This window comes from Mobula hypostoma, chromosome 4 (genome assembly GCF_963921235.1).
Source record: "Mobula hypostoma chromosome 4, sMobHyp1.1, whole genome shotgun sequence".
Lineage (NCBI taxonomy): Eukaryota > Metazoa > Chordata > Chondrichthyes > Myliobatiformes > Myliobatidae > Mobula > Mobula hypostoma.
Genome location: NC_086100.1, coordinates 168,395,408 through 168,414,211, shown reverse-complemented (window position 1 = coordinate 168,414,211; position 18,804 = coordinate 168,395,408). Strand labels below are relative to the sequence as shown.

General features: G+C 44.6%; 1 protein-coding gene across 1 annotated transcript in view; it reads right to left on the bottom strand.

The window, feature by feature from the left end:
* Nucleotides 1-16,898: 16,898 nt before the first annotated feature.
* parm1 (prostate androgen-regulated mucin-like protein 1) overlaps nucleotides 16,899-18,804 on the bottom strand; it is a 41,315-nt gene continuing 39,409 nt past the window's right edge. The window contains exon 4 of the mRNA XM_063045100.1: nucleotides 16,899-18,610. Within this exon, the coding sequence (XP_062901170.1) occupies nucleotides 18,526-18,610 (85 nt within the window). The 3' untranslated portion in view covers nucleotides 16,899-18,525. The remainder of the gene's footprint in view (nucleotides 18,611-18,804) is intronic.

Below are 18,804 nucleotides of genomic sequence, written 5' to 3'. Positions count from 1 at the left end.
CTTATACAGATTAGGAGAATGGGCAAAGAAGTGACAGATTGAATGCAGTTAAGGAAATGTATGGTCATGCGCTTTAGTAGGGGGAATAAAGGTCTAAACTATTTTCTAAACGAAGAACAAATTCAGAAATCAGAGGTGCAACTGGGCTTGGGAGTCGTTGTGCAGGCTGAATTGGTGGTAAGAAAGGCAAATGCAATGTTAGCATCCATTTCAAGAGGATTAGAATATAAAAGCAACGATGTAATGAATCAGAATGCTGAAGCTTTATAAGGCCAAGGTCAGACCACACTCGGAGAACTGTGAGCAGTTTTGGACCGCTTATCTAAGAAGGAATGTGCTGGCGTTGGAGAGGGTCCAGAGCAGGTTTACGAGAATGAAAGGGTTAATATTTAAGGAGTTTATGATCTCATTGGATTTAGAAGATTGAGGGGGGATCTCATTGAAAGCAATTGAATATTGAAATTCCTAGACAGAGTGGATGTGGAGAGGATATTTCCTGTAGTGGGGGAGTATAGGACTAGAGGGCACAGCCTCAGAATACACGAATATTCCTTTAGAACAGAGATGAGGTGGGACTTCTTTACCCAGAGGTCAGACTTTAGCAAGTGAATCTGTGTAATTGCCCCAGTTGGCTGTGGAGGCCAAGTAATTGGGTATATTTAAAGATATGGTTGATAAGATTCTTAATTAGTAAGGGTGTCAAAGGTTACAGGGAGAAGGCCTGAGAATGGGATTGAGAGGAAGAATAAATCAGCCACGCCCAACAGACAGAGCAGACTCGATGGGCCAGATGGCCCAATTCTGCCCCTATGTCTTACGACCTGGAAACTAATCTTTTGGTAAATAGCTTGTGCATTTGGTTAGAGTTCCCGGACTGAGTCTCTCTTACTATTCTTGCCTCCTGTAACCATAAGATCACGGGTTTCTTTACTAGATATCACTGACCTGTACATGTCACACCTTTAATGTAGAAACTACTCTTCACATGAGCATTCTTGAAATAAAATATCACGTCAAGCCCTGTTCAGGTGCTGCAACAGACGACCAAGATTTAGTCTCGTAGATTCCTAATGCTCACCACTCTGTTACAAGGGTTGAACCACCCTCTCCTTGGGCTTCAGGCTCTGGAATCCCCTCTCTGAACCTCTTTGCTTGTTCTCATTGGTTTAGTCAATTGACCCAATTTTCAATAATGTGTCTAAAATTTTGTTTGCGCTCTTTCTGGCAATCTCCTTCACCGATTTTAGTACTTCAGAGGTGCTATATAAATGCAGTTGGTTGTTGCTGGTGCACAGTCCAATTAATCGTATAAGCAATCTTGGTAAAAAATCAGTGAGTCTGAATGAAGTTCTTTCATTCCACTGACACAACGCTGTCCCACTGAAAGAGCCACGAGATTCAGGCTCTCTCTGACAATAGCCCACTGATGCCAGTCACATAGCTCAGACTGCTAAGGACTCCGAGTGTGTCTGGAAAGTGTCTCCACGAGAGCACTTTCTGTTCTGCCTGCACAGGGCTGTGCATCTGTGGGCAGCACTCTTTAAAAATAAGATTGTGGGTTCATGTCCGCTGCAGGTATGAGTGCGTCTCACACTGGGATTGGAAGGAAGCTGGGACAGTCCGTCTGAGAACTTTACTGCAGGACGGGGTGTTGGGGAGAAGATCACATTACGTTCATCCTTGGCGGGCACTGAACTTGCCTCCAAACTGAGACTTTGAAACCAGGGCCAGAAGCTTTCTTGGGAGATGCTAGCTGCCCCATGGTACTGTTTCGTTGCAGTGTTCAGAGCAGCTTTGATCCCCCAGCCAACAACTGCAGCACAAATTATCAGGTCATGATGATATTGCAGAGGCTATTCACTCCCCAGTACCTGTTCAAGCATCCCAGCTGATCATGATGTTATCTTCCCCATCCACCCAGCTTGGTCATGTAGTTTTCCATTAATTCTGTGGTGTTTTATATCTACTGTGAATACCCACAAGGAAATGAATCTCAGAGTTGTACATGATGGCATAGATGTACTTTGATAATAAATTTAATTTGAACTTTTTGAACTTTGATCCTTTAGCACCCGCCATATCTCCGACAGAAAACTATCAATGTAGAGTTGCCAAACTTCAAATTGAGCCCCACTTAATAGACATAGAGCAGGGGAACAGGGCCACCACTTTTACAATATCAACCTTTATGCCCTTCTATACTGAGCTCAGTTGTCTGCATTAGGTTCAGCCTTGCCTGTTAAGAATCTGCTTCTATACCTCTTAAACACAGTGACTGAATCTGCTGCAGAGAGTAGTGAACTTGGCCTGTTACATCACAGGCACATTTCTCCCCACAATTAGTGGCATCTACAGGAGCCATAGCCATGCCTCAGGAATCCATGCAGCTAAGACAGCGTCTATACTTCATTAGGAGTTCAAAGAGATTTGGTATGTGAACAAAACCACTCTAAAACTTCTATAGATGTACCATGGAGAGCATTCTGACAGGCTGCATCACTGTCTGTTATTGTGTGGGGGTGGTGGGGGCTACTGCACAAGACCAAAATAAGAGGCAGAGGGTCATAAATTTAGTCAGCTCCATCTTGGATACTTGCCTTCAAAGTACCCAGGACATCTTCAAGGAGCGGTGTCTCAGAAAGGCAGCGTCCATTACTAAGGACGTCCACCACCCAGGACATGCCCTTTTCTCACTGTTACCATCAGGTAGCAGGTACAGAAGCCTGAAGGCACACACTCAGTGATTCAGGAACAGCTTCTTCCCCTCTGCCATCCGATTCCTGAATGGACATTGAACCCATGAACACCACCTCACTCTTAAAATACATAATATTTCTGTTTTTGCACGATTTTTAATCTATTCAATATACATACACTGTAATTACTTTATTTATTTATTTTTCTTCTGTATTTTGTATTGCATTGAACTGCTGCTGCTAAGTTAACAGATTTCACGACAGATGCCGGTGATAATGAACCTGATTCTGATTCTGAGAAGGTAGCATCCGTCATCAAAGGGAATGTCCATCATCCAGGCCATGCCATCTTAATACAGCTACCATCGGGACAGGAGATAGAGAAACCAGAAGTCTCAGACCACCAGGTTTAAGAACAGCTACGCTCTTTCAATCATTTGACCAACTAATCACTACCTCAGTATAGCAGCACTATGACCACTTTGCACTCAAATGGAATTTTTTTTTGGTCTGATTGTGTTTTTTTTCTGTAAAGTGTGTATAATTTATGCTTAATTCATTATTTTCTTGTGAATGGCGCTTCCCTGATGATACATGTTTGTGATGCTGTTGCAAGTCTGTTTTTCATTGCACCCATGTTCACATATACGCACTTGTGCATATGACAATAGACTTTGACTTTGACCACATCCTCTGGCAGTCATTTCCAGATATCAACTAACCTCTGTATGAAAAACATTTCCATAGATCACACCCACTTCAAATATCCCTCTCTTGCTTTTGATACCCCATACCATGGGAAAAACATTCTGGCTATTGAACCTTGTGTGCCTTTCATAATCTTACATATCTCTATCAGATCACTTCTCAGCTTCTGTTCCTCCAGGGAAAACATGTCCAGCTATCCAATCTCACCCCAAAACTAAAGTCCTCTAATCCAGGCAACGTCCCAGTGAGAAAAACTGGAGAAACTCAGCAGGTCAGGCAGCAGCTATGGAGGAAAATGAAGAGTCAACATTTCTGAGACCCTTTATGAAGACTGGAAAGGAAGAGGGCAGAATAAGAGCATGAGGGTAGAAGCAGTATAAGCTGGCTGCTGATAGGTGAGGCCAGATCTGGGGGAAGGTGAATGAGTGGGAATGGGGGATTAAGTAAGGAGCTTGGAGGAGACAGGTGAAAAAGGCCAAAAGAGAAGGAAAGTAATTGGAAAGGACAGTGGACCATGGAGTAGATGGAAAGAGGTGGGTGATGGGCAGGTAATGACAATGGTGGAGGGGAAGAGAAGGAATGAGGGGGTAACCAGAATGGGGAATGGAAAACGAGAGTGGATGGGGAGTGGGAGAGGAAACAGAGGTAAGTTATTACTGGAGGTTAGAGAAATTGATGCTCAGGCCATCGGGTTGGAGGCTACCCAAACAAAATATGTGGTGTCGCTCCTCCAACCTGTGGACCGTTATGAAACCCCCTCCCTTGCCCTCACCCTCACAGGGCCTTACCTATCTCCTGCCAGCTTGTACATTTCCCCCTGCCCTTATTGTGCCTTCTGCCTTCATTTCCAGTCCTGATGAAGGGGTTTGGTCCAAAACATTGACTGTTTATTTCCCTCCAAAGATGCTACCTGACCTGCTGAGTTTCCCCAGCACTTTTTGTGCATTGCTCTGGATTTCCAGCATCTGCAGAATCTCTTGTATCTTGGTGAATTTCCTCTGCACTCTCTCCAGCTCAACCACATTCTCCTTGTAGTGTGATGACCAAAACTGCACACCGTAGTGCACTCCACTTCTTATCAGCCATTATGACATTGCACAGTCCCAAATGATCTGATTCCAACACTATATATCAGTGAAGGCACATGAGACCGCAGAGGCTGGAATATGGAACAGAACACTGGAGGAATTCACTGGTTCAATCAGCATCTGTGCAGGCCGAAAGTGCAAGTTGAGACCCTGCACCAGGTCTGAGAGGGAGGAGGAAAGATTGCCATTATATAGGGGTACGTACAGAGGTGGGTGAGAGCCAGGCAGAGGGTAGGTGGAACCAGATGGGGAGAGGATGGTGGGCAGATGGTGGGATGAGGGAGATGGAAAAACCTATCAGTCTCAGCTTTATCATTTCCAGTTAACTTCCTGATCCTAACAGCTTTTCCTGGAGGAGAAAATAGGGGATTTCTGGCTCTTGGAACCATGGAGTTTATGCTGACATCTTGGGACAATCCTGGAACTCATTGCCCAAGAGAACAGATGGAGGAGATTCAGAATGAGATTTAACAGAGAGGAAATGTGCAGGGCTGTGGGGAGAGCGGAATGAGTAGGGCTGATTGGAGAATCTGTCAAAGAGTCATACAGTCTCTATGGACTAATGGGATTCCTTTGTACTATGTGAATCTACTGTATTATCTGTTCAATATGAATCAGAAGGTTAGAAATGTAAATGAATGTCACAGCAGCTAAATAAAATTCTTTGGACCCTTGAGCAAAGAAACTGGGAGTAAGTGGGGCAGTCTCCAGCTGAGGAATAAATTATGCAAACTGAACAAATGATTATAATTACATGAGCTTTAAGTCTCTAAACATAGAAACATAGAAACATAGAAAATAGGTGCAGGAGTAGGCCATTCGGCCCTTCGAGCCTGCACTGCCATTTATTATGATCATGGCTGATCATCCAACTCAGAACCCCGCCCCAGCCTTTCCTCCATACCCCCTGACCCCCGTAGCCACAAGAGCCATATCTAACTCCCTCTTAAATATAGCCAATGAACTGGCCTCAACAGTTTGCTGTGGCAGAGAATTCCACAGATTCACCACTCTCTGTGTGAAGAAGTTTTTCCTAATCTCGGTCCTAAAAGGCTTCCCCTCTATCCTCAAACTGTGACCCCTCGTTCTGGACTTCCCCAACATCGGGAACAATCTTCCTGCATCTAGCCTGTCCAATCCCTTTAGGATCTTATACGTTTCAATCAGATCCCCCCTCAATCTTCTAAATTCCAACGAGTACAAGCCCAATTCATCAAGTCTTTCTTCATATGAAAGTCCTGCCATCCCAGAAATCAATCTGGTGAACCTTCTTTGTACTCCCTCTATGACAAAGATGTCTTTCCTCAGATTAGGGGACCAAAACTGCACACAATACTCCAGGTGTGGTCTCACCAAAGCCTTGTACAACTGCAGTAGTACCTCCCTGCTCCTGTACTCGAATCCTCTCGCTATAAATGCCAGCATACCATTCGCCTTTTTCACCGCCTGCTGTACCTGCATGCCCACTTTCAATGACTGGTGTATAATGACACCCAGGTCTCGTTGCACCTCCCCTTTTCCTAATCGGCCACCATTCAGATAATAATCTGTTTTCCTATTTTTGCCACCAAAGTGGATAACTTCACATTTATCCACATTAAATTGCATCTGCCATGAATTTGCCCACTCACCCAACCTATCCAAGTCACCCTGCATCCTCTTAGCATCCTCCTCACTGCTAACACTGCCACCCAGCTTCGTGTCATCCACAAACTTGGAGATGCTGCATTTAATTCCCTCATCCAAGTCATTAATATATATTGTAAACAACTGGGGTCCCAGCACTGAGCCTTGTGGTACCCCACTAGTCACCGCCTGCCATTCTGAAAAGGTCCCGTTTATTCCCACTCTTTGCTTCCTGTCTGCTAACCAATTCTCCACCCACACCAATACCTTACCCCCAATACCGTGTGCTTTAAGTTTGCACACTAATCTCCTGTGTGGGACCTTGTCAAAAGCCTTTTGAAAATCCAAATATACCACATCCACTGGTTCTCCCCTATCCACTCTACTAGTTACATCCTCAAAAAATTCTATGAGATTCGTCAGACATGATTTTCCTTTCACAAATCCATGCTGACTTTGTCCGATCATTTCACCACTTTCCAAATGTGCTGTTATCACATCCTTGATAACTGACTCCAGCAGTTTCCCCACCACCGACGTTAGGCTAACCGGTCTATAATTCCCCGGTTTCTCTCTCCCTCCTTTTTTAAAAAGTGGGGTTACATTAGCCACCCTCCAATCCTCAGGAACTAGTCCAGAATCTAACAAGTTTTGAAAAATTATCACTAATGCATCCACTATTTCTTGGGCTACTTCTTTAAGCACTCTAGGATGCAGACCATCTGGCCCTGGGGATTTATCTGCCTTCAATCCCTTCAATTTACCTAACATCACTTCCCTACTAACATGTATTTCGCTCAGTTCCTCCATCTCACTGGACCCTCTGTCCCTTACTATTTCTGGAAGATTATTTATGTCCTCCTTAGTGAAGACAGAACCAAAGGAATTATTCAATTGGTCTGCCATGTCCTTGCTCCCCATAATCAATTCACCTGTTTCTGTCTGTTTAAACTGTGGTCTGTGGTATAAAATAATGCAGTTAGCGGGTAACGTACTTCGGAGCTTGCTGAGAATTAGACCAACGTCTGTCTGCACCTTCTCACAAACTGTACACTCAGTGCCCAGTTTATTAGGTACAGCTGTACACCTGCTCACTAATGCAAATATTTAATCAGCCAATTATGCTGCAGCAACTCAGTGCATAAACATGCATACATGGTCAAGGGGTTTAGTTGTTGTTCAGACCAAACATTAGAATGGGGAAGAACTGTGATCTAAGTGACTTTGCTCAATTTTGATTGTTGGTGACAGATGGCGAGGTTTGAGTATTTCAGAAACTGCTGTTCTCCTGGCATTTCACACGCAACATCCCTAGAGGTTGCACAGAATGTACAAAAAACAAATAAAAACATCCAGTGAGCGGCAGTTCTGTGGGCAAAGATGCCTTGTTAATGAGAGAGGTCAGATGGGTTCGAGCTGACAAAAAGACAACAGTAACCCAAACAAGCACGCGTTACAACAGTGGTGTGCAGAAGGGCATTTCTGAATGCACAACACATAGAACCTTGACATGGATGGGCTACAGCAGCAGAAGACCACGGACATTCAGAAATATATTCTGTGGGCACTTTTTAGGTACTGAGTGTACAATGTGCTGGCCTTCGTCAGCTATGGCATTTGAGTTTAGGAACTGGGGTGGTACAAATCCTTGGTTAGGCTGTCCTTGGAGTACTGTGCACAGTTCTGGTCACTGCCCTATAGGGCAAGAGAGGGTTCAGAAGAGATTCACAGAGGTATTGTTGGGACTACGGACTTGAGTTATAAGGAGAGAGTGTGTGGGCTGGAGTTGTTTTCCATTGGGGCAGAGGTTGTCGAGTGACCTTATAGAGGTTTATAAAAGCAGTGGTCCCCAACCACCGGGCCGCGGACTGGTACCAGGCCTCAAAGCACATGCTACTGGGCTGCGAGGAAACGATATGATTTGGCGATATGAAACGATATGAATCAGCTGCACCATTCCTCATTCCCTGTCACACCCACTGTTGGAACTTGAACGCACATGAGGTTATTACCCACGTGTCATCCATGTCAGCGCGGGAAGAAGATCAACTCCTCGAGCTTGCAAATGACGGTGAGCTGAAAAGTATGTTTGACATAACATCTCTGCCAGCATTCTGGATCAAAGTCAAGGCTGAATATCCTGAGATGGCCATGAAAGCACTGAAAACATTGCTTCCATTTCCAACATCATATCTCTGCAAAGCGGGATTTTCTGCAATGAATGCAATGAAAACTAAATTGTGGAATAGACTGGACATAATGAACCCCCTTCGAGTATTGCTGTCTCCCATCACCCCTCGGTGGGACCCTGTTGTTGCAGGGAAACAAGCCCAGGGGTCCCACTGATTCAGTGATATTGGTGTGTTGCAATGATTTTATATGTTCATACGGGGAAAATATGCGCTGTGTGTTTAATATTAAATTCGTTAGGTAAACCCTTTTAGAAATGAAATTGAGTGTATTAGCCACTTATAAGTGACTTAGTTGACTTATCACCTATATTCCAGTTGTGATTAACACCCACCCCTCCCAACTGGTCGGCCGGTCCGCAAGAATATTGTCAATATTAAACTGGTCCATGGTGCAAAAAAGGTTGGGGACCCCTGTATAAAAGGATGAGGGGCATAGATGGGGTAAATCACCACAATTTCCTTTTCCAGGATAGGGAAGTCTAAATCTAGAGAGCATAGGTTTAGGTTAAAAGAGGAAAGGGTTAATGGAGACAGGAGAGGCAACGCTTTCACACAGAGGGTGGTGGGTATATGGAACGAGCTGCCAGAGGAAGTAGTGGAGGTGGATACAGTACAATATTTAAAAATCATTTAGAATGGTACATGGATGGGATAGTTCAGGTGCAGGAAAATAGGATTAGCACATGTGTTAACCAGGATAACCACGCATTTCAACTGTGGTGCACAGAAAAGCATCTCCAAATGCACAACACATCAAACCTTGAAGTGGATGGGCTACAGCAGCAGATAACCATGAACATTCACTCAGTGGCCACTTCATTGGATACAGGAGGTACCTAATAAATTGACCATTGAGTGTATATTCAAGAAAGAGGTAGATATGCTTAGACAACAGGAATTCTGCAGATGCTGGAAATTCAAGTAACACACATCAAAGTTGCTGGTGAACGCAGCAGGCCAGGCAGCATCTCTAGGAAGAGGTTCAGTCGACCTTTCAGGCCGAGACCCTTCGTCAGGACTAACTGAAGGAAGAGTGAGTAAGGGATTTGAAAGTTGGAGGGGGAGATCCAAAATGATAGGAGAAGACAGAAGGGGGAGGGATAGAGCCAAGAGCTGGACAGGTGATTGGCAAAAGGGGATACGAGAGAATCATGGGACAGGAGGTCCGGGAAGAAAGACAAGGTGGGGGGGGGGACCCAGAGGATGGGCAAGAGGTATATTCAGAGGGACAGAGGGAGAAAAAGGAGAGTGAGAGAAAGAATGTGTGCATAAAAATAAGTAACAGATGGGGTACGAGGGGGAGGTGGGGCCTAGCGGAAGTTAGAGAAGTCGATGTTCATGCCATCAGGTTGGAGGCTACCCAGACGGAATATAAGGTGTTGTTCCTCCAACCTGAGTGTGGCTTCATCTTTACAGTAGAGGAGGCCGTGGATAGACATGTCAGAATGGGAATGGGATGTGGAATTAAAATGTGTGGCCACTGGGAGATCCTGCTTTCTCTGGTGGACAGAGCGTAGATGTTCAGCAAAGCGGTCTCCCAGTCTGCGTCGGGTCTCGCCAATATATAAAAGGCCACATCGGGAGCACCGGACGCAGTATATCACCCCAGTCGACTCACAGGTGAAGTGATGCCTCACCTGGAAGGACTGTTTGGGGCCCTGAATGGTGGTAAGGGAGGAAGTGTAAGGGTATGTGTAGCACTTGTTCCGCTTACACGGATAAGTGCCAGGAGGGAGATCAGTGGGGAGGGATGGGGAGAGTGGACAGAGCGTAGATGCAGAGAAAGCAGGATCTCCCAGTGGCCACACATTTTAATTCCACATCCCATTCCCATTCTGACATGTCTATCCACGGCCTCCTCTACTGTAAAGATGAAGCCACACTCAGGTTGGAGGAACAACACCTTATATTCCTTCTGGGTAGCCTCCAACCTGATGGCATGAACATCGACTTCTCTAACTTCCGCTAGGCCCCACCTCCCCCTCGTACCCCATCTGTTACTTATTTTTATGCACACATTCTTTCTCTCACTCTCCTTTTTCTCCCTCTGTCCCTCTGAATATACCTCTTGCCCATCCTCTGGGTCCCCCCCCCCACCTTGTCTTTCTTCCCGGACCTCCTGTCCCATGATCCTCTCGTATCCCCTTTTGCCAATCACCTGTCCAGCTCTTGGCTCCATCCCTCCCCCTCCTGTCTTCTCCTATCATTTTGGATCTCCCCCTCCCCCTCCAACTTTCAAATCCCTTACTCACTCTTCCTTCAGTTAGTCCTGACGAAGGGTCTCGGCCTGAAAGGTCGACTGCACCTCTTCCTAGAGATGCTGCCTGGCCTGCTGCGTTCACCAGCAACTTTGATGTGTGTTGCTAGATATGCTTAGGACTAGGATCAAAGATTATGGGAAGAGAATGAATTTGGTTGGTCATCATGATGGGCTGAATAGACCCCTCCTGCTATAGTTCTATGTCGCAGGAGCTGACAGAGGCTGGGGGAAGATCGCTGTATCTCATTCTGTTTCTATTTATCATGTTGCCATTGACAGCTCCAGAAAAGGATCAGTGATGTAGCTGAGAGTGTGACTGGCTGTAACCGAAGTACCAGTTGTCCATACGTCATACAGCAGTGCTGTCTCTGCTAGTGAGAACAGGGTCCTCTTTATAAAGCAATGTGAAGCGTGCCAACTGTTGAGCTGTTCAACTCAAAGGTTTGACCTTGTCTGTCAAATGCATCTACAGAAGTTTATTTAACCAAAAGGATCAGTTCATTAAATGCAAAATAGAAATGTTTCAAGTTTTCTCCAATAAATCTCATTACAATGGATGGGAATGCTTCCTCAGATTGGTCAGGAAAGGAAAACTTGCTTTTGGAAATTTGTTGGACAGGAAAAGGCAGAAGCGAGACCAGCTCAGATAAACATCCGGGCTCAGGAATTTCTTTGCTGACCCCTGAAACAGGGGTTGAAGGTTGAAGGTGATTTGAAGGTTGGCCTGAGTCAGGAGAGGGAAATTTTGCTCCCAGTTCTCAATGTCTTTGTATATGTTGGTGCATTTAGCCCTTGACATTTCAAAGATAGTTTATTTTGTGTTGCCGGCATAAAACTCCCTAAATGATGTCAACTAGAATGCAAATCCAAAATTCATCTTCAGTGAGATTTTCAACCTTCTTGTTCTGAAAGACAATGGCTCCTATTTTCTACCAGAAGAAGTGGGATTTGTAACCCCCATTTGGTCACAATTCGTTCTTTGTCTTCACTTCTAACCTGGACCCCTTGTAACCTCACCTAGAGCTCCTCACTGTACTAACCTCAGGACCATTCCCAGATACTGTTGTCAGTCTCTGCCTATCTCCTAGTTGGCAGCTCTTGACTGCAATAAGGAGGTAACAGAATCTCCACACAGAATCTACTTTTAACTTTCAGCCATAGAATTGGGCACATAATTCTCCTAGAGTGCAGTCTTCCTCTCCCAAGCTGTAAGCATTCAGAACATTTCTCATGGTCATAGACAGACAGAACATGGAAAGAGGCCCCTCAGCCCACTGAGTCCATGCTACCAACCACCCATCTACACCAATACTACACTGATCCCATTTTATTCTCCTTACCACCTTCTCAGTCAAATACCCCCAGATGCTATCTTCCATCCACACAATAGCAGCAATGTACAGCAGCCAATTAACCCACCAGCGTAGGTGTATTTGGGATGTGGGAGGAAAGTGGGAACCCACAAGGTCCCAGAGAAGACGCGCAATTTCCAGCAGGAAGGATCGAATTGGGTCTCTGGTACTGTGAGGCTCCATATGCTGTATCACTATCAAGCCCCACAGAGACTCCTTGCCAACCTCCCAATGTGACTCTGTAGTACTGGCGGGCCAGGTCTCTGTGGAATGAACCTGAAGTATGGACACTGTTCTCCACCAGGTCCCAGTCCATTTGTTGTATCCTTTCTCCACACTCTTCCACCAGTGCAGCATCCATTCAGTAAGTAACAGCATTCCCCAGTGGCAAGAGGAGTGCTGTTTGTATAGTGGTGTGCTCCTGTAAGAGATGGCTGCTGAAAATGCAGCTGCTAGGCCAAGTGCCAGAAGCTATGATAACTTGTGTAATAGCCTTCACTGCAGCCACATACAGCAAGGCTGCTCTGTGAACCTTGCAATTAAAGATCACACTGTTTATGGTACTTTTAAAAATCAGCACTAGCAGATACACATCACTGTTTTTACAGCATTAACCTGCACTAAAGTAACTGCTGTGCATTGTGTTTTGGATGAGATGTTAAACTAAGGCACAGTCTGTCCTCACATAGAGGGAAAGAAGATATCCTGTACCACGTAAATGCAGAAAGGGGAGATGTTCCCAGCGTCTGAGGGCATCAGCAAGGACACACATCATCTATTTATTATCATACTGTCATCACAATGTCCAACTTGGCTGCCAGATTTCCGCAACCCAGTTTTGCATACATCGCAAGCACCATCTCATAGAGCTGTGGAGTGTTCTAAGGAGATAAGGGGTGCTGCAGCCAGCTCTGGGTTAGGAAAGCCATTGCCTCCACCATGAGGTCATAGAGATATAGAAAAGAAACAGGACCCTCAGGATGTCGAATCCATGCTGACCATCAACCACGTGCACTAATCCCAGCTAACTCTCCCCCACATTCTCACCAACCACCCCCAGATTCTACTGCTCCCCTACATACAACTGGCAATTCATAGCAGTCAGCCGACCACTGGGCCGTGGGATGAAACTGGAGAGAATGCAGAGACTCCACCCGGAGAGTGCCGGAGGTCAGGACTGAACTGGGGTCACTGCAGCTGTCAGGCAGCGGCTCCGTGCACTGCTCAACTCTGTTGAACTAAGTTACACTTGCAACAACTTGGTGAAAACTGTGTCCCTACAAGAGCTGGGAATCCTGCAGCGGGTGACTCACCTCCTGACACCCCACGTCAGGAGTGTAAGTAACCAATTGCTCCAACAATTCTCAAAAACCCATTCACACCAATTCCACATTCATCCCATTTTAATTCTCTCTTTGTTTGTTCATTTGTTATGTGCCATGTCGTATGATGTGAGCGACTGTGGTGACTGTGATTGTTCTTGGCAAATTTCCTCCAGAAGTGGTTCACCATTGCCTTCTTCTGGGTAGTGTCTTTACAATATGGGTGACCCCAGCCATTATTAATACTCTTCAGATCAGGAGTGCTCCACTTTGCTCAAGGAAGGAAGGAACCTTGCAGGTTAGTGGGAGGAAGGAGCACCTTATATCTCCTTTGGTAGAGACTTATCTCCACCCTACCTCCCTTCACTCCCAATTTACTGGAATACACTAGGAACAACCTACACTGGCCAATTAATCTACCAAGACAAGGTTAATAATATAACCAACTAACATGGGTGCATTAATGCAGATCCTCCCCATTTGAAACCCAACCCACCCCTCACCTTTTGACCCACTTTACACTCACACTGTTGAATGGCTTCAGTAAAGATAGTAGTTATCTCTCATTTAGTTTAGTGATCTTTTACTCAAAAGTTTTGTAAATATGTTGACCACAATATGATGTCTGATATAACAACACCACTGTGTTGGAACCCTTGTTTTGGAAACAAAGCTCAGAGGATCTCAAGACCTTGATTTGTGGAGGGTTTCTGTCCCACACTTTCCCTTCTCGAACTGTTTTGATTTCCCTTGAAGCTCAGCTCGGTGTTATGGGTGTTCATAGGTGGGTGGCTCGGCAGCTTTATAGTGCACCAGCTGTAAGATCAGGGTTTGAGCCCCACCGGTTATCTGTAAGGAGTTTGTATGTTCTTCCCGTGATTGCGTGGGTTTCCTCCAGGTCCTCTAGTTTCCTTTCACATTCCAGAAATATAAGAGTTCGGGTCAGTGAGTTGTGGGCCTGCTATGTTGGTGCCAGAAGAATGGCGACACTTGCGAACTGCCCAGCACAATGCTCGCTGCTTTGATTTGATGCAAACAATGCATTTCTCTGTTTCTATGTACAGTACATCACAAATAAAGCAGATCTTTAATCATTATCTTAAACTGAGAGCTCCCCTCCCCCTCCTTAAAACTCTCTTCCTTTTTGTCTTTTCTAATCCATATTTAATAAGTTCAAAGAAGCATTTCACAAGGATCTCCAAATGTCATTATGATATTTTCCCAAGTTACGGCACAATCTGTAATGCCAGAAGAATCCAAGGGCTTTCCAATCTTTGTCAACTCCTCCTCTTTGCGGGAACAAGGAGTCACTGGAAGGTCAAGGGAAGGATTATTGGTGAGAAAGCTGGTGAAGCTGGTATAATGATTCAAAGGGCACAGACCTTCCACCCCAGCCTCTCATGTTCTCAAACGAGGACAGAGAGCAGCAGTGGAGTTGACAAATCCACACCTATGACATATTTCTGTTATGGAGCAGCCAAATAGAAATGTACTCACCTACTCATGTGTGGGAATTATGAATAGACAATCAGCCTGAGTGTGTGCTCTGCTTTTCAAAGATACCCTGATTATGGCCCATTGGTTACAACAATCTGCCTGGAGCCCAGGGGTTTTGTTCCCAGGTGTTTGAGGAGAAGGACTTGAAATGCTTCCCATCTGTAACCAGGTTAATGGTAGAGGAATTGTTATGATCACGTTACAAAGGTACAAGTTCTGAATGAGACCACATTTGGAGTATTGTGTTTAGTTCTAGTCACCCAGCATAAGGAGGATGTCATTAAACTGGAAAGGATTTTAAGAAGATTCACAAGGGTGTTCCTGGACAGGAGGGCTTCAGTTATAAGGAAAGGTTGGATAAGCTGGGGTTTTTTCTCTTGGTAGGATAGGAGTTGAGGAGTGACCTTATAGAGGTTTATAACATCATGAGGGGAACAGATAAGATGAAAAGTCACAGTCTTTTCAGCTGGGTAGATGAGTCCAAAACTAAAGGGCACAGTTTTAAAGTGAGAGGGGAAAGATTCAAAAGGGACCTGAGGGGCAAATTTTTCACACAGAAGGTGGTCAGTAAATGGAACAAACTGTCTGAGGAAGTGGTTGAAGCAGTTATAACTACAACATTTAAAATAAAAAATGGACAGATACATGGATAGGAAAGGTTTTGGAGATGGGTCAAACATGCGCAAATGGTACTAGCTCGTGTAAACACCTTGGTCAGCATGGATGAATTGGGCTGAAGGGCCTGTATGACTCTTAAGATGAAGCAATCTGATTGTATGGTATGAGAGGCTCAAGGGGTCAAGGGGGTAGCTCATTCTGGACTTATTTTGGAGAGGTTCTATCACATGATTGATCACATGAAGAGGCCACATCCATGACAACCACTAAACAATAGCCACTCAGGTCCAGATGGGAAAGTCTCCCAGTCTGAACTGGGATTTATTAAAGCAATACAAAACAGAAACAGCTCAACAAGTCTATGCTGATAGCGATAGTCCAGCTAGTCCTAATTTCTTGCGTTCACCCTTGCCCCCACATGTACGTTCTTAAATGATACATACTATTGTACCAGGATTTTGGGCACATCTTTGAGCTTTGAGTACAGAGCTCAGTGACAGTAAGGACTGATCCCCCCCTCTCCTCTGAATTCTCCACAGCACCTGTCCTGTCCCACCCCACGGTGGGTCAGGCAGTGGGTGTACATTGACCGCGAGTAGGAGCTAACTAGGCACTTGTTTCCAGTGGGAATGTCGGATCTCAAAAAGGATATGGTGCTTTCATGGCATATACAGTATAATGAATAAACTCTTGTTGGGCTTCTAGCTGGGAACAGGAATCGATTATGACTGTTTTGATGACAGACTCTGCCATCTCCATCAGGGATGATGCCTGGCCAGGTCTGGTCCAGTTGTATTTATAACCTTGTAGTCTGTCCCTCCTGATTGGTTGGTGCTCATCCAATCATGTTTCCGCACTCCCATCTTGTTTACAATCCAGTTCCAGTTCTTACCAAGGGCGAGACCTTCGTCTTCATTAAAATTCTTTTCCTCTAGTTTTATTTCAATGGCTTCTTCTAACAGGCAGTCCAAAAAACCATTGGTGCAGCATAGTAGTTTTGTGCTGTCAAGGTGAATCCTATGGTCTTTGTGATTGCAATGTTCTGCTAATGCCCATTTCTCTGGGTAGGCTAAACAGATACACCTCCTGTGCTCCTTGAAGCTGGTTTCCATTGTGTGTCCTACCTGGCTGATACACGCTGCACCACATTGACAAGGAACCCTGTAAACACCAGCCAACCTGAGTCCCAGGTCATCTTTGACCCACATAGGCTGAGATTTGAGCTTACTTACCGGTTTGAAATAAAGCTAGAAGAAAAGAAACTTCAGCTGTCCATTCCCCTTCATTGACGTTGCTTGACCTGCTGAGTTCCTCCAGCAGCTTTTGCTCCTCCAGTCTTCAGTCTCTAAATGCATCACCTCATTAACTGCAAATTCACAGGATGTACCCACTCAGAACAAAAACTACCTCCCACCCTGGCACACTCAGACCAGCACCACCACCGGTCTGAAGGAACCAAGTCTAGGTCAGGTTCAGTAAAAATGGTTAATTTACAATTCTGAATTTAGTGAGCAATTTCCCAATGATGGACTCAAAGAATGTAGAATAATTAACTCTGTTTATTATGTGTCATAAAGTAATAAACTATGTTAAAATCAGCCATAGACTTCACTTCAACTCATGACACATAGTTTATTGTCGGACGTCACTGACTTGTCTCTCTTAAGAAGGGCTACGGGACTGTTTTCAGAAGAGAGAAAGCTACATTCAAACAGTTATCATTATGTTGCCACCTCAAGGGACAGATGTTTACAAGCGAAATAGAATCCAACAAAAATTGGCTTTACATCTGTACCCAGTGCAAAGAATACTCCACGAATTACACACACTCATTGGTTCCAAATTTTGCATGATTTTGAGCATTCACACATTCTGAGATAAGTCTGTCCACCTGAAGAATCTCAATTCAGAGCGTCGTCTGTCCTTGTTCCTCCACAGATGCTACCTGACCCACAGAGGTCCTCCAACATCTCGTTTGTTGCTCCAGATACCAGCATCTGCAGTAAATCCACATTCTCTCAACTTTCCACCCTTCCTACCTCAATCTCCTGGCTGGAAGTTACCCTCATTTAAGAAGCATCTGGACGAGCGCTTGTCAGCGAATGCAGGGAGAGCTTTGGTCCAAGTAGTAGTAATCAGGATTAGTATAGATGGGGACTTGATAGTCAGCAGGGACATGGTGGGCTGAAGGGACTCCTTCTGTGCTGTACCACTGATTTTCTCCTTTTTCAAAACTGACCTAATCACTGAATAATCAAAAATTCTTCCCATGAAATCCAATATATGATCAATGGTTTAGAACAACATCAGTTTCATATAAAACTCCGTAAAATATAAATAATTTAACCAGTTTTTCCTGCCATCTAAGTGTTGACAGGATATTCTGAGTTTGGGGCCAGGTAACTTTGGGGGTAATCTTCATTGATGCAACTCTCCTATTGTAACTTCACTAAAGCTGGTGTATATTTTATTGTTTTATGCAGAAGCATTATCTCTGCCGTTTCAACCTTTGTTTCATCTACTGTAAAATACATTCTTCTTCTGTGATTCAATTGCTTGGTATTTGACCACTGATAACAATTTCTAGGTAATGTCTCAGCTGACTACATAAATTAGCGTCATAGCAAAGCACAAGTCATCTGAGCTGTGCAATCAATCACAGACTTATTTCCCAACCAGCCTTCCCAAATCCTCCACAACAGCTTTAGCAAGCCACTCATACACATATGCCAATTTTAATGGAGTTAAGACAGATTTGGAAGAATTGAATTGCTATAGAAGTAACCTTGCCCCAAGCTCAGAATATTCAGTCTACACCTAGCTGTTTGTCCATTCATTGGCTGATCTCCAAGACAGATTCTGGGTTCTGATGGAATCATCTGCTGAACTAAGTGGAAAGATGATAGAAGTGAGGGTTGGAAAGGGGAAAGTAGGAGTGAGGTTTGGGTTGGTGGGGAATGAAGATAGGGGTTGGGAGGGAGTATTGGGATGGGCGAGTGTTATGGGGAAGGGAAGGAAATTGAAACCAGTGACCAAACGGAAAGAATTGAAATTAGTCTGATGATACTTGGCCATGAAATCACATTTCATTCATCTTCAGCTGATAGTGCAGGGTGAACAAGCCCTCTCCCTCTGACTGAGCAGTCTGTGTCTCATGCCCAATTTATTAAGAATCATCATACAGTGGGTTATTGTAATTCTCCCAGGTGCCATTTTCCTGGTCATCCAACAACCGTCCATACGAAGAATTCCTACAAATAATGAACAAGATGTTGTTGAGCCAGAAGATCAGGAATTTTACCGCTGTCTTAGAATCATGATTCAGTATAATGAATTTTGTACAAACCATAGTGGTTCTTTTTTCTTTTTACATCAATATTGACAAGATTGTCAGACTACCAGCCCATATGCCATAGGAAACATTTTTCAATTTCCATGAATTTAA